The following is a 17,231-nucleotide window of genomic DNA, read 5'->3' as shown; positions in this document are numbered from 1 at the left end:
TCTCTGAATTTCATTGTTTAAATTATATGTATCACAGTTTGAATTTTATTTAAAATATCAAATATTTTTCAACAAGTTCGAATTTAAAATAATTTTAATTAGATCTCCGTGATTCTTAATGTATGAGTAAATAAAATGAAAGTTGTTTTATTATACGTAGGTAGACTTTAAAGCATATTCTATCAATTTTTGATTAAAGTAAAATAATATAAGTTGTAATTAATTAATTCATTACTTGAACATTTAAATGACAGTATATAATAGTATATACTGAGTGATTTATTTAGGATAAGATACTAATTTTATTATTTTTAAATGAGAATCCCTATTTTTATCTTGATAATATTATTGGAAAAAAATTTACAAATAATTTTGTTATTATAATTTTTTTTATCCCATCAATCGTTCATCTGTTTCAGCGTGTTAAAGTTTATTGTTTTTAAACCTAATTCCTATTGTTATTCTACTTTTTTGTATACAGAAGTCATCGATTAATAGACACGTTATATTATATTCAATATAAGTTTAATATCATACATTGTAAAAACGACCAGTGTACAAAAATGTTTGACAACTCCATAAAAATAATTTATAATCCATTGTAACAGTTTATTGTTGCCTCTGTTATTACAAAAACCAAATTAGCGATAAATATCTATTTTAAATCCTAATCTAAACAATTAAAAAAATTAATGGTTGATCGGATAACAAATTCTATAAGAACAAAATCGTGAGTATATTTTTTTTCTATCATATTATCAATTTAAAAATAGGAGTTTTCATTTGAGAAAATTAATTTAAAGTTTTTTATCCCCGAACGAATGAACATAAAAAATTACTTAACTACACATTTTTGTATCAAACAGTATTTTCCTTCAGAAAGATTTATAATTTTCAATTTTTTCAGTGAAAATGAGTGTCTTATCCTTAGCGAATCACTTTGTATACAAGTTAATCAATTTATGATCAATCATTCAATTACTCGCAGAATAAATAAATACTGAAAAAATAATTTTTTTTTAATTACATATCATTTTTGATATTTGTTACTTTTAATATCATCCCTTAATATTTAAAGAAGTGTCAACTTTTTTTTTAAATAGTAATATACATATTTGACTAAATAAAATTATAATAAGTTTTACATCCTTCTATTTCCTAAATTCAATATGCTACAGAAGAAGGTGAACTCAGAACCCTATGGGCCGAAATATAAATTTTTACTCTCTAGGTCAAGCCGACCCTTTTACATACATATTTGACTAACTTATAAAATAACAAATAATCTAATTAAGAAAATGACAGGTCGATAACAAACTTTGGACTTGTACTTCAGAAGTTATGACGATTTTTAAATTTATACTGATAGTGTGGCATGGAAAAACTATTTATATCATTAGACTTTTCTCGGCCACACTTCCTCCCCCACCTTCGTATAAAAGTGTTATTATTACAGTTAAAGTGGTCGATGGATAAACATGACAAATGATATTTTTTCGAAATGCATTTTATTTCATAAATAGAAATATGTTATAGTGTTATAAAAACATTAAACAGTCTGAAATATATTTTGATTCATGGTTGTAGATTTCATAAATTGATAAAGGTATTATTAGAAGAATTTATCATTAATGTTTAGTTAGCATTCCTGAAAAACTTTAATAATGTCAGTTAACACCTTAATCTACTAACGCCATCAATTATTTCATGATTTAGTTTTTTTTTACTTTTAAACCGAGTCACTGATTGTAATTTGCAAAATGATATTGGTTTTTTCTTTACAACTAGTTGAATAGCTGAGCATCTAAGTTCCATACAATAAATCTAAATAAATCATTGCCTTAAACCTCAAAAATACATACACTCATAAAGTTGTGTTAAACAGCAATTTAAATAAACTTCAAAAGTTTTATCTATTCAAAAGTATGTTATGAATAATAAATATAAAGACGCTTGATATTTTATCACGTTAAGTGTAATCAACAATAGACTAGTCTAAAATGTCATACCGAATCAAAAGCCTGAGCGACATCGAGAAAAACTCCTGTGCAGATTTTTTGATTTCAGTGCAGTACAAATTGTGTCCATCATTCTATAAAANGTTTCGGAGCAGTACAAATTGTGTCCATCATTCTATAAAATTAGTAGGAATTTAAAATATTTGCCATCAAGTCAAATTATAAATAGTTTTGTTTTTTGAGTAATAGCTAAAAGATAACGTTATAATATTTCCTCAAGTACCGATAATGCTAATATGATTTTATGAAAAATTGAAAAAATAAATTTTATTTTCATAACAACTACACAGCAATCCAATAATATTTTTTAAACGTCATTATAATATTTTATTTTTAAACTATAGTAGGCGTTAATATGTTTTTAAGTAAAGGAAAATTTTGCATTGCCGAAAGGTTTCATTCGTAATCAGACTGTCTGAGGTAAGGAAAGGAGAGAACTGGAATGGGGTTTGGTTCATGGCACCCTCTGTATTTTCAAACACACCCACAGTCTGTTACTCTGTTTCCCGGATAAATTTAATATGTAAACTTTCAACTGGCGCTCATTTATCTCTTATGCAATCATAGTTTTCAAAACTCCTTGATCGGTCAACTCATTATTCTGTATTAAACCTACCGAAATAAATGGTTGAAAAAAGTTTTTGGTTCTCAGGTTATTCAGCCTTGGCCAGGCATACGATAAATCAAGTTAGCGATAAACACGATGCTTTCTATTATGCCCAAAACTAAGAACCGTGTTTATTCTCATCGTATACAAATTAAGACAATAATGTACGGATATTGAATGAGAGGCAGGTGATATTAATTATTATACTGCACGCACATTATTCAAGAACAATATATTTTGACCAACAAACCAACTGCACTTTAAATAATTAATTACTCATGATGACCTTTCGTACTCTCTAAATTTATCACTAGAATTTTACACGAGTACTATCAATCGTTAAAATGAAACCTTGAGTAAATTGTGTACATACAATTATAATCTCAGTTATTAAAACACAACAAAACCAAACGTCAAATGCACTATATTTCTACAGTCAATACCTCTATATTTATATAAGTAAAAATGATTTTTTTGTAAATTAAAAATATTTAATTGTGATTTTTTAAATAGTATAAACATTTTTAAAATATCATCTCAATATAATATAAGAAGTTAGATTATGTGTGTACTCGGCATTGTAATTTAATTAAAATTAAATGTATTGATATTGTTCTCCTGTACATTGTCAATCATTTTATGAAAAATTTCAAACTCTACAGAAAAACGTAGCTAAATTAGTTAATAATTTAGCTACATTTAAATTAATAGCAATATCATTTTAAAAGATCATATAATTCATAAAAATATAATTAATATGCTTTAATTGTATAAAATTAAAAGGTTCTGAGTAAATAAGTTCCTGTCAGTGATGTATGAAAACTTATGTATATTTTTATTGTACTTAATTTTTAAATATCTAATAATGTGATAAAAATTATCGTTACATTTTAAACAAAATTATTTTTACAAAAACATGTTTTATAACAATCCTGATAATTATGGTATGAACAAATATTTTGATAGATCATGTTTATGGTGATAAACGTGTTTATTTAATGTGCTCAAGGGTGTATTTATAGGCTCATAGAAACCTTCAGGAATTAGGGCTCTTATTATTGATAAATTCAATACAATTACTTGTTTTATTCATTCAAAAAATTAATAATGCTAAGTAAAATGTTTACTGAGATGTTTGTTGTAATGCATTACAGTTACCAAATGGATATGTGATTTGTGTTTAGAATTAAAAAGTTAAAATTTAGGTCAGATATAAACCATTTTTATGGTTAAAAGAAAATGAAAATAATTGAAGTCGTCTGGGAAACAATTAAAAGACGTCCTATTTTGGTATTATGCCAAAAGTTAGAAAACGTAAACTCCTAAACTTTATATTACTTAAAAATAAAAATTAACAAAAACTGTAAGTTAAAACAATTCTATGCATAATAAAATTCTTATTACTTATTTGTAAATATGAAACTACGTCCGATTGATTTCGCAGTGAATTTTTCATATTTTATGATATGCACAATGTTTAGTAGAGTATAAAATTATACACAGAATTTCTTTCGTCAATACTAACAGAAACAGATTTTGAATTTAATATATACTTTTTTTTTTAATAAATACAGACTACTATTGAATTCGGTTCGAAGTTGGAAAACTTTTATGACGTTAAAGAAGCAAGTTTTATCTGACTACCGAAAGGTGAAAATCTCATACTACTTTTATTATTACCACGTGGCATTTTAAAATAGTCTTATAAAACTACAAACATAAAAACTACTAAATAAAATAACCTTTTCTTTTGCCAAAATAAAATGTTACTTCAATGTAATTGGACGTGTTTTATTTTTTTAATCACGTAGGTGTATAAAAAAAACATTATAATAGTGTAATCTAAATAGAACTCTTGTATTTCAGGTATTAACTTTTTAATCTTATTGAAAAATGTAATTGGTATGTTTACAAAATAAGAAAATTCTACATCACTTATTGCAAAAAAAAATTACATGTATAAACAGAAGTAATTTATTTAAAATGTTGAACTTAAAAATAATAATTTCAAAATAACTTTGGGAATTATTAAAAATGACATTGCCAAAAGCGTATTACTATATAATAATTTACAATTAATATAAGTTACATAATATATTAAATTTTTATCCACAGTATGTCATTTTTCAATGTTTCATGTACAGTTGATTCCTAAGTAAAATAAAATATTTACAATAATAATATTGAAAGAATTAATCAGAAATTTTACAAAAATATTTTTAATTTATCATATCAAACTTATATAGTCTGCTACTTGCAAGTAAACTTATATAGTGACACGATATCGTGCTCAGCCGTACATCACGTTATCACTCTACATAAATGTGTATCAACATCTGCATCATAATAAAGTGCAAATAAGGTAAGGTTTGCTCTTATTTCATATGATTTCCGTTACATTTTCAATGACCGGACGTCAATCCACAGTGACTGTATCAATAAGTTTATTTGAATTATTCGATTATCGAACATAGATGATGTGGGAAATTGTATCAAGTGGAAGTTTAAAATAATGGAGGCCGACACTAAGTAGTTGGGATTAAGACGAGGAAGAGAAGAAAAAGATTCGACTATCGAACATTCCAAAAATGTTTAAGAAGACATTTAAATTAGAGACGTGCCGAGTACATTCAGTCTTCGGGTAATTGTCAGATACAAAGACTCGAGACTAATACATATGTATTTACTATTTAGAACATCTCAAGTTAAAATGTTACCAAATATTTTACTAGTTGTTTATATCTCATCTTACCTACCTTTCATGTTGATATAAATCGTACTATCAAACTAATGACAATGAAAAAGAAACCAGCAGTGGGGACGCAACATAGATGATTGTTTTTTTTTTTTGGAGTTACGATTTGTCTTTTCTTTGACAGTCAATTTCTCATAGAAGAACAATCGTCGTGCAATTTATTTTTTAATATTGTAGTACATTTCAAAAGTTTTAATTTGACATAGGTTAGAAGTTTTTAGACCTTCTGGAACATTTTTAAAGTTCTAGATAAAAAAAATGTTTTATATATGTGCGAGTGGTCATTTTCGAACCCTTCCTGTACTTAGGTTTATCATTGGATAGTCAGAAAGTCATACTCAAAGAAAGAATATTTTATTTAGTATACCCTATTAAAATGTTTGTTTTAAATAAAGAGTTTTAAAATGCAGAACATGTTTTTTTTTTGACAATGCCGTTTTTCACGATAACGTAATTTTGAAATACTTTTCTAAATTTCTAAAATTGAGGAATTTTTTTTCAATTTTCAGCTACTATATTAAATTTAGTTCAATTAGATTAATATCGGTTCATTGAGAGGTGAAAATATTTATGGACAAACATAAAAAAACGCTCACCACCATTAAACTAATACTTACTCATTTCCGCATCGAAGCTAAAATTGTCATATTAGACAATTCTACCAATACACTATTATTAAACTATTAGATAAAATAATTTATCATATTAATAAAACAACAAAGAAACAAAAATAAATATAATAAAATAATTGGCTGATGGTAATTTTTTATTTATATTAGCTAATATTTAAAAAATAACAATAATTACTATTACTTATAATAATTATTAATATGTAAACGTTATTAATAGAAATTTGTGGGATAACCGTTTTTCGACAAAATATGCGCTAAGAAAATATGACTTGATTTATATTTATAATGTGATCTGTTTATCATGAATATTAAATTCCAAGCAAAATAATTTTGGTCTACTTTAGTTACACATATATTAGATTCGTCAACTACAAATTACTTTTTAGCGTAATTCCTTATACTTTATAAGTAGAGATAGGACTTATATGCAATTATAAATTTTGTTAAGTTATTCTGAACACATCATCAGCCAGTACAAATATTTTAATAACTGAATTAAAAACTTAGTAATGTGATGTTACCGATTTTTAAGTTTATGGGTAATTTATGATGAACGGATATTGACGCACCTATTTATATTACAAAATATTTCCGAAGAAAATCTTTGATCATTAATTTTTCGATGGTAAAATTGAGAGATTTTTTCTTTTGTATGAGTCACAAAGGAGTCAAGCAAAAATGTTCATTTATCTATTGAACGATTCGCATGTAATTTCATTATAATTTAATATTCGCCTAAGTTTTTATGTGTGAAAATTAATGTCTGCGGATTAGTGTATCACATTGATGTAGTTGTGTGTAAAAGTGTACTTTGACTCGTATAATAAATCTAACTACTGTCGTGACGTCTCCTCGTAAAAGAAACGCATCAGTCTAGTACTATATCAGAATGTAATTTTCGTGGAAGTGTTGACGGCAAAGAAAAAATAATAATAAATGACTAACCATACAGATACATCGATCTCACATGAACGCTCTATACATACACTTGGTCGCATTTATATATGTGTGTGGGTGTGTGTGTACGAGCTTTATATTAGCGAGGACCGTGAAGTAGAGAGAGGATCAACATTGATTACTTCCGCACTTGATATTACTGAAAGTTTAATGACTTAATTCGGTTACATTAAATAATTTGATGAACTCCACAAAATCTATCTAAACACTAAATGTATGATACTTTAATGGTATTATAACGTGTAATATTTCTTAGAAATCATATATTAGAACACTTTATAATATCGAAAACAAAAATAGAAAATAACATTGATGAATCTACTAATAGACAAATTACTACTTGGACAATATTCGATACAAATTGAAGATGAGCATGTTTCAAATATTTGCATTGGAACTATGAGTTTATCTCAAACACTAACCAAGTACAGAAATTATCTGATTTCACTTTACATACCACGTTGGTATGTAGTCGATTAAATTTTGTTTATGCACTTCTGAGCCGATGTATAATCGGATTTACTTAAAGCTTGTTAATTAAATTTTGACGGAACCGCGTTACTACGTTATACATATCGTAAGTGAAACGGTTTGCGTTAGCACCAGACACCGCAATCCACATACGATCTGCAGAAATGTACTGTACTACACAATTTTTAAATAATTCAATAAGCAAACAACTTCCTACTATAACCCCATATGACCCAATAAACTCAAAAGGGAATGTTTTACCAGTAATAATCTAAATGTGCGTTTTTCGATTCATGCATTTATACGTTTAGATAAAACACATTTTATCTTTATTAGGACATGAATATAATCATATTTAAAGTCATTGTTCAAGAGTATTCTAGTACTCGATGTAAAATTTAATAAAATGCACACTCTTGGAGATCAACAATTGTTTTTCTCTATCGTTAAGTTACGTGTACTACATTTACACAATTATAATCATAAAAATATAGTTAATGAGTATTTCGATACTCTGTTATATTATATAGTAAATCTATTAAAAAATCAATCTTACTACAATGAACCGACTATAGACCGAAATTAACTCCTCCAATCGTTAGTTAGTTTATCATAATTAATAGACTTAATGGATTTGTCTATTTAATACTTTAGTGTTACGCGGTGTGGTGGTAAATGAATTTTGAAAGCTGACACTTTTTTAAATGATTTTTTTATTAAAAGATAAAATACAAATGATATTTATAATTTTAATGGTGGAAAATAATATTTTTACTATGATGCCGATCATAAAAACTGAATTTCCTTTTTCTAAAATAATTAGTTATTTAAATTAAATACAAAACATATGACATTTCATATTTACAACTATATTAAGTAGAAAATAATTCTTTTTGTTAAGTTTTTTGCAGTTAAATTCATTTTTATCTTAAAAAATAAGAATTTCAGCAGAATCATCCAATTATTTCATACTTAGGGGTATAAATATATAATGTGTTTAGCTAAGATATAAACAAAAATGGTCGATATTTGAGGTTTTCGAAAATTCTTGGTAAAATTGGTTTTTGTTGATGAAAAGGCTATAGGTTAAATAGGCTCTCTGAATACTAATAAAATTGTTTGAGCGGTCTCTTCTATAAAAGTTTATAAGTTATAAAATAAAATACCTTAATAAAGTTATGATTTATTATCGCTATTTATATAGTTCTAACTTCTGAATAATTTAAGTTTTTTATAGTTTCCAATTAATGATAAGTTTTTCTTTTAATAAATTGCTATGACTGTATAGTTTAACTATACAGTCTATATACAAAACTATATAGTTTTGATGTATTAAATAATACTCTATTTAATAGTGATTGGTCAAATGTTTACAGCTCACATTGTGTTGACTTTGCCACAAATGANTATTATACACAAAAAATTTAATTAATATTGTGTTTATGGAAACTAATTTTTGGTTACGTTATTTTAATGTTTAATTATTTCATTTTATTTATCAAATATACATTTTTAGATACTCTATCGTATTTACTTTAACTGTATATTTATACTAATATATAGGTAGGCCTTTGGTTGATAGTTTAGCTTCTATTTCTTCAAATTCAGAAAATTACATTTATTGTTAAAAAAAAAAAAATAAACAAAATTAAGTTTAAGCCCCAAATAAATTTTAGTTACTAAGTGTAGGTCTGAGTTTTGTATATTTTCATTTCCAAAATCTTTTCTGTTTTAATTAAAAATGTTAGGCGAATGTAATGCTGAAATTCTGAAATTAACATTAAATTTAGGTATGTCTCCTAAGAAAAACACTTAAGTATACTAAGATACTAAGTTTTCACTAACACCCTGAATAAGAGCATGTTTAATTTAACGTTTCTTCATTTTAAACAATAATTCCTTAACTGGATGCTAAGATAGCTTTCGTTCATTACTACTTTACGAAACTTGTTGGATTTTTTCGGCTCTAAAATTAAATATTGAGTATTTAATTTAAAATAGTAAATACAGTATTGTATTAAATAAAAAAAGAAAATCTACTAACGATAAAAATCAAACATTAAATTATAAAATGTCTTGTTAGAATATTGAAGCACAATTGCATTCTGTTATTATAAATAAAATATTTAATAAAATTGGCAAAATAAACGGAAGTATAAATTTCAATTTTTAAAAATAAAAACTCGAAAATTTTAATTTTAATGATGTAAGATATTATTTTAAAGAAACATTTTTAAAAACTAATTATGTCTCTAGTAAAATAACAAGTTTACAAAAAAAGTTTGTCAATTATTATGGTTGTGATAATTGCGTTCTTAAGATATCATTTTTAATTAAGCTAAGGCCTTTTGAGACAACGTGAAGTCAGTGATCTTCTGTGAACTTCTAACTGTATATTTTCTATTTATATCTCATACTTATTTAATATTCTCAATATTTTTAATTTTACTCATCATTGTAGATTAGTTGTTTATTATTAAATAAAATCACCAAAAAATTCAATAAAATTTTTATTACAAAATTATAAATTGAAAATACGATAAACATTTAACAAATAAAGTACTTAAATCAAACTTATGGAACAGCGCTAAACACATAATTACAGAATGTATCCAATACATAAATATTTTAACAGAACTCAACATCCAAAACGATTTTTACACAGCATTAGAACGCAATCTAAACAACGTTATAATTATATATAATATGCATTATAAATATATATATATATATATGTATATATTAATTTAAAATACTATATATTTTAATCAATATAGAGTAAATAATTTTGACTAATAATCAATATTGGTACCTATTATGTTTCAGCTTAAAAATGTCATAATTTTTACACCACTTAATTTTACAATAAAAAAGAGTGACTGGTTGTATCATAATTCTCTATACTTGGTTGTATTTTTATACAAACTACAACAATAAACAGTATAATATATTATGAAGAGTGAAATACTGGTAATGAATCATATTTATCCTGGGTGTTAAATTCAGACTCAGGAAAAGAAACACATTTCGTCATGCAACTAAAAAGTTTTCACTTTACGTCTACTAGTATATTTTTTAAAACTCAAAAAACCGTTCTAATACCTTCATCACGTGCGAAACAACATGTCACGTTTGTCGGCTACCCTTGTTATATTATTTAACAAGTTTAGTCGTTTTGACCTAACCTTGTGTGTTATCAACCCATTTTGTTTATGTGGGTGTCAAGTCCAAATGCTACTTAGAGTCATACTTAGAACTTATTAAGCAATAGCTATGCTTCATTGGTTCGCAGGTGCACCAACATTTACATAATATTTTATAGAATATAAAATCACAAAAATTTTAATTTAAACATGTTAAATTTATAATGCAAATACTATTTAGACTATTCATTTAATAAAAATTGCGTTCCACTTTTTCTTTTGCATATTTATGATAAATTAAAAAAAGTAATTTTTTTATATATTATTCAAATACCAAATATTTACAGAATTTTTTTTTTTAATTAGGTGATTCAAAACATATTAATTACCTGTATATTATTGATTATTAATTCATAATATTTAATTTGTATAAAATTGTATACACATATTTAATTTCCACCATAGTAAATAAAGTGTCATTTTAATTTTAATTTTTATCTTTTGCTTTTTTAGGATAGCCAGTCAATAACGAATTCATCAAATAATGAAACTCTCGAAAATGACGAATATGATGAGAACATCGAAGGTTCTCCTTCCACATTATCTTTGTTTTGTATTGGTAAATAGTTTATTTATTCACTGTAACTATTAACAAAAATAGTATCTAATATACTGGTAATATTTTTGATGTAGGCTCATTTTTGGTAGTTGTGATATTCCTTTCGATTGCCGGTAACTTACTGGTGTGTATTGCTATTTACACAGACCGTGGCCTGCGACGGATTGGCAACCTTTTTTTAGCTTCATTAGCTATTGCTGACCTTTTTGTCGGAGCTCTTGTCATGACTTTTGCTTTAATCAATGATTTGAGAGGCTACTGGATGTTTGGTGCCAAATTTTGTGATATCTGGATAGCTATTGATGTTATGTGTTCCACGGCGTCTATTTTAAATTTGTGTGCTATTTCCTTAGACAGATACATTCACATAAAAGATCCACTCAGGTATTTATATAACGACAATTTAAAAATCAAAAACTCATTATTGATAATAATTACAATTTGCATTATTAAAAAAAGGATTTTTCACGCTAAAAGTGTTTTTAGCTTTAACGACAAGTTGAAAAAAAAATCGAATTGTTGCCAGAAAATATTAGCTCTTGTTGAACCAATTTTGCTTAACAATACTTAAAATACAATAAACATAATACAGTTTTACTCAACTTAAGTTCTTTGCTACATTATTAAATTTACCTATTATTAAAAACAAAATTATTATAAGAACGGCTAAAAGTTCCTTAAAAAAAATGTGCATTGTTTTAATCATATCAAGTACATTTAAAATTATATTAAAAATATTACGTAAAAGTTAAACAACTAAAAAAATATTTAATTATAAAAAAGCCACAAAAATGACTAAAAAATCGTATATTTACAAATATTGAAGTAGCTATGCATAATAAATTAATAATTCTATAAAACACTCGAACTATTTAACAATATGAAACATTAAAATAATATTCTCTTCAAATTTAGTTTGAAAATATAGTATTATTAATAAGTTTACAATTGATATGCCGTTGAATTTCGAAAAAATTATGTCAATTATATTTTAATTATATTTACAGACAATAGAAATAGATAAGCAAAAAAAAAAATAGTAATTGTATGAAAACACGTAACTAGAAAATTTTGATTTGCACATTAAATGAATCCTAAATTTAAGATACAAATTATACTGCAAAAATATTATTAACATTCAGGATTGATATCGTCATTATAAATCTACAATAATTGAAACTTAGATTATTTTTTAATACAAGTTTGTTTAATAGTAAAAATAAAAAGGCAGTCTGTACTTGCACTGGGAATTAATAAATTATTAGAAAAACAAAATAAATTTCAAACTAATATTGAGATGGATCCATTTTCATTTCGAAGACGAACAACTCAAATGCGGTTACCATTCCAATCACGTTTGTTCATCAACTTTCCTGCGTAATTGGCTTCAAATCGTTGTTATACATACCTCGTCACTATCAGTTGTATCCAACGGCTGTATCGCCTACCGATACTAGCGATGAATTTTAACACACTAAAATGATTATACACAAGTCACGGGCCGAACCTGTGGCTTTCGATTATGTTATATCAATTTTGGTTGTTAATCAAGTCTAACAATCTACTCGCAATGTTCATAAGAAGTTTATGTTTGATCAATCCAATTACGAAACTAAACAATTCCGAGTTTTAGCCGAAAAAAACGGTTTATTTAATAATCGAATAAAATTCATTAGCCAATATGTAACTTAATGTATAAATAAATTTTAGGAAATAATTACATGACTAGAACCTTTTATTGTAAGGATGAATAATAAAAAAATTCTCAAACAAAGGACTATGAAGGTATTTGTATATAAAATACACTAAGTGCATCTATTAAAAATAATAACTTCATTATTAATTTATTTTGTCTCTTTAATACTGTTATGATATATAAAAATAATCTAATAATATCGAAGAAAATATTTTATTTATTGTAATCACTATTATTTTTTTTATAACTAATGATTTCTTAACATTAATGATTTCATGTTGATGTAAAAGCGAATTTTATATAAAAAATAAATGAAAATCATAAGTAAATCATATTTTATGAACTGGATTGTATCTCAAAACTAAATGATTTTTATAAAATGTTTATAAAAATAAACAATTCAAAAGTTTTTATGAATATGTACACGTGGAAATAAAAATTAAGTAAGTGGTCGTAAACAAATTTTAGAGTTTTAAGCTCAAGAGGCTTTATCTATTTTATATTGTCCCATATAGCTATATGGGAAATGGAGATTATAAAAAATCAATAGAGCTTCAATTTGTACCCAATGTAAAATTCATAAGAATGAGCCAAGTTTTTCCCAGTATAATTTTTCAAGTAGCCCAGTCATCTGTAGGCAAAGTCGCTTACCCTTTATTGTTCTATAAAACAAGTATAAATAGTAATTTTTTTATTATTCAACAAACAATTTAAAACTAATATTTTGATCTAACATATATTTATAGTATTTGTAAATAACATCTAACAAAAAAATTCTAATAAGAGTAAGAATATTTTTAATTGTTTTTAAAATTCAAATATGATTATCATGATGTATTTAAAATTATAATTACAAAGAAATTGCATTTTGTCTGTCATGACGATAATGACTTTTAGTTTCATTAAAAACTCATCAAGTAACACTGTCGCCTGTTGGTACACAAGATAAGTTTACGAACATTACAGAAAACGCACATAATTATACAGTAACATAATAAAATTATTGAATTTTTTGCTATAAATTATTATCTTTTTCCCTCATTACAGTTCTGTGGATTTAAAGTCATAGTATTATTAAAATCAAAAGCTGAAGGAGATACTGCACAGAGAATAGAGTAATGGATTTTTGGCCGTTCGCCAAACGTTTACTGATGACGATCATACCCAGGGCGAGTTCGTTGAAGTATAATAAAGACTATCATTTTCCAACCAAATTAACAGATAACCCTTTTTTTTTAACTACTTTTCGACGATTTTGTAGCAGGATCTGAACCCACGATAAGAAAAATTTTATGCGGTTTACACTTCAATAACGTCAAATGTTTTGTAACAAAGTTATACAGTAAGTGATTGCTGTACATCAAGAGTCTTTGAAGATCTGTTTGTTTCCCGTTTTGGCGTTTCCGACAACGTTTACAACTACCGACAAAGTGACACTGTTGCTGTTTATTTTTTTCGTTATGTTCTTATTCATTAGACGTGAAAAGATTGCCGGTAAGCTTGTTCGCGAGTACTTACGGTTGGAAAAGTTTCTTGCGATTGTCCATGAGGCTAAATACTGTCTCCAGAGGAAACCGTCATCAGCAGAACGACGCGATTTGCATTTAAAAAACGTACCAGCTCGCTCAAAACATAATTTAGGGCTATACTCGCATAATATATTATTCGTCCTTTAAGAAGTACTCTCCATACCCTTATCCGATTCTATTGTTCTTATTGAAACATTTTTCCGTATAATCATTGCAATTGTTACGGTGAATAATTTATAAAATAAAAATGATTGTGCTGTATTTTTTAGTTCTCGTTAACTCGTAATTATTGTTGTTATTACTATTGCATTTGGTTGTGAGTTAAAAAAATACTTTTGAAAAACTTCTACAATACTTTTTAACCGTGTACACNAAATAGCAATATAAAAAATACTTTTGAAAAACTTCTACAATACTTTTTAACCGTGTACACATCCGACCGGAGCATTTGCAAAATAAAAAATAATAAGATGATACTTTCTCGGGATCAACTCTTTAACTATACTTAAAACTATATAGGTACATTTTAGTACTCTCTGGTTCGCAAAATAACACAATACGTATACTTACATCATTTAATATATTTTCGAAATAAATTCTCTGAAAATATTACTACAAACCTTTTGTATACTATTCGAAAACTAATATTTTTTATATATTAATAAGTGCCCTAATGCTATATATTTTTTTTATGTCCTACATGCGTTGTGCCTTTTATAGAAAATAAAATTATGCTATGTATATTTCATTATTATGGTCTATTGTTAGCTCTAAAAAACGACATTTTCATTCACATAAATTTATAAACTTACCTAACGTTTGATAAATAAAATAAGGCTAGATTTATTTATCTGACATAAATATTTGCACGAAAAAGAAAATATTTGAAATTTAACTATTTTTTGTTAAACGTGTATCTTTCACGTGTGTCAATAATGTTACCGACAAAAGATATTGGACTTGATATACGATGTATATGTCATATATCAAGCCGAGAGTATATTTTCAGATAAAACAATGACAATAGAAAATTATTTTAATAAAAAAAATGACAATATTTATTATAGAACAGCTTTTAAATTAAACATTTTACCAACGAGAAGCTAGTTGTGACATTCGACTGATTTCTTCAAGGTAAAGTATAAGACAAATATTATCTATTAATAATGTGATTCTGAACGTAATGTTCTCACGGTTTATATTTATCATTATAATTTATTTATGGATTTTATAAATAAAAACATGAAATAACTAATATTTTTAAATGATGCAAACGTTAATTTTTTTTATTCGCTTTGATATTGTTAAATCCTTTAGTATAGAAATAATTGTTTACGCTTATCTTGAAGTTAAATTTAAATTGTAAACATTTAATTTTAGCAATATTGATCTCACTTGACATGCGCAACTTATTGTATTTAATGAGATTACCTTACAATTAACCCCATCTTGTTGAATTGAATAACTTACAATATTAACATTGAGATTTGAAGGTTGCTGTTTCATTTTATGATTTCGTGAAAATTAATATGATTTATGAACACAAATATGTCATTTAAATCATAATATAAACGCCTTTGAATATTAGTAAACAAAATGGTGTAATTAAATAAAAAAGATTCACGTCAAAAAAAAAAAAAATAATACAATTATATTTAAAAAAACAAATGTATTATAAAATTAAAAAGATGATTAAAATTTTATACTTAAACTGAATTAGGAATTTGAAAATGCTCTTTTTGCTAGAGAAGTGTGAAAACTGAAGATGATTTATTAGAATTTGAGTTCTGGTTAACCTAATAACAATAATACATTATTTAATTAGAAAAATCATTAAGTATTTTCTTACATGTCACAAAAGCACTTTTATATATATAAAAACTTTAGCATCAGATAATTTCAAGGACCAGTAGGTTCAAAGGCAGCTACTACATTTTTATAAATATTGTCGAGTAAACAAAATTATAAATGAAAAATAAAATGAGAAGAATACTGAATATACATACTTACATAGTATGCCGTTTACAATCCACTTGAAAAATATCGTTTAGTATGATTTTTTCACGTGATAAAAGTAAAAACGTATTTGATTTCACTTAAGGTCGATTTTTGTAAAGCATATTTTCTATTCCAAAACACACACTATAGTACAGCAATGAGGCCAAATCAACAGTCAAACGTACATACATATTAGTATATTAATATAAAAATATAAATAATTGTAAGATGCAAGATTTTTTTTTTTTTATAGCTTTTGTATAAACTCGTGCTGTGTTGAATTTTTAAGTGGATTTTAAAGCGTTTATATGTTTGACACGAGTTGGGTGCAGATTTGTAAGAAATAAATAAAAGAACTATTTAATCCAATTGGCATATTTTAAAAGGTTATCCTAAAAATAATTTATAATAAGATCTTCTAATTTTTAATATTTTAATTCTATATAATTGATTTTTGGAATATTTAATAAAGTTGATGTGTTTACCTAACATTACATCAGCTCGAAAATTTGAAAAAATAAAACACATAAGGTGCTTAATTANGAAAATTTGAAAAAATAAAACACTTAAGGTGCTTAATTATAACTTGGCTCAATGTATTTAATTTTTTAATTATAATTACCGTCACTTTTGACGGTTATTTATAATTTTTAACTATAATAAAAACATTAACACATTTTGGACGACTACAAGTAGTTGAAATAAAGGCAAGCGAAAAGAAGATTAACAGATTATCATTTGCTAACAATTTCTATAGTGGGGTGTACAAAATTGGAAAAGTTTGTACTTAATAATATTCTGCTAAA

At 25.5% G+C, this 17,231-nt stretch overlaps 1 protein-coding gene and 1 long non-coding RNA gene across 3 annotated transcripts in view; both read left to right on the top strand.

Annotated features, from left to right (window-relative positions):
- Positions 1-17,231, top strand: part of LOC126903082 (dopamine receptor 1-like) — a 131,715-nt gene that overhangs the window by 107,049 nt on the left and 7,435 nt on the right. Inside the window, exons 2-3 of the mRNA XM_050681046.1 lie at positions 11,097-11,202; positions 11,277-11,586. Of these exons, the coding sequence (XP_050537003.1) occupies positions 11,097-11,202; positions 11,277-11,586 (416 nt within the window). The remainder of the gene's footprint in view (positions 1-11,096; positions 11,203-11,276; positions 11,587-17,231) is intronic.
- On the top strand, positions 13,218-14,753 carry LOC126903087 (uncharacterized). Of its 2 annotated transcripts, XR_007703416.1 has the most exons (4): positions 13,218-13,341; positions 13,414-13,884; positions 13,946-14,081; positions 14,160-14,753. It is a non-coding gene; the product is annotated as an uncharacterized LOC126903087 (long non-coding RNA). The 2 variants fall into 2 exon arrangements; XR_007703415.1 differs by having other exon boundaries at positions 13,218-13,884.

This window comes from Daktulosphaira vitifoliae, unplaced genomic scaffold (assembly GCF_025091365.1).
Source record: "Daktulosphaira vitifoliae isolate Bord-2020 unplaced genomic scaffold, ASM2509136v1 Scaffold_3, whole genome shotgun sequence".
NCBI lineage: Eukaryota > Metazoa > Arthropoda > Insecta > Hemiptera > Phylloxeridae > Daktulosphaira > Daktulosphaira vitifoliae.
Note: the sequence above shows the minus strand (reverse complement) of the source record. Positions and strands in the feature narration are given on the sequence as shown.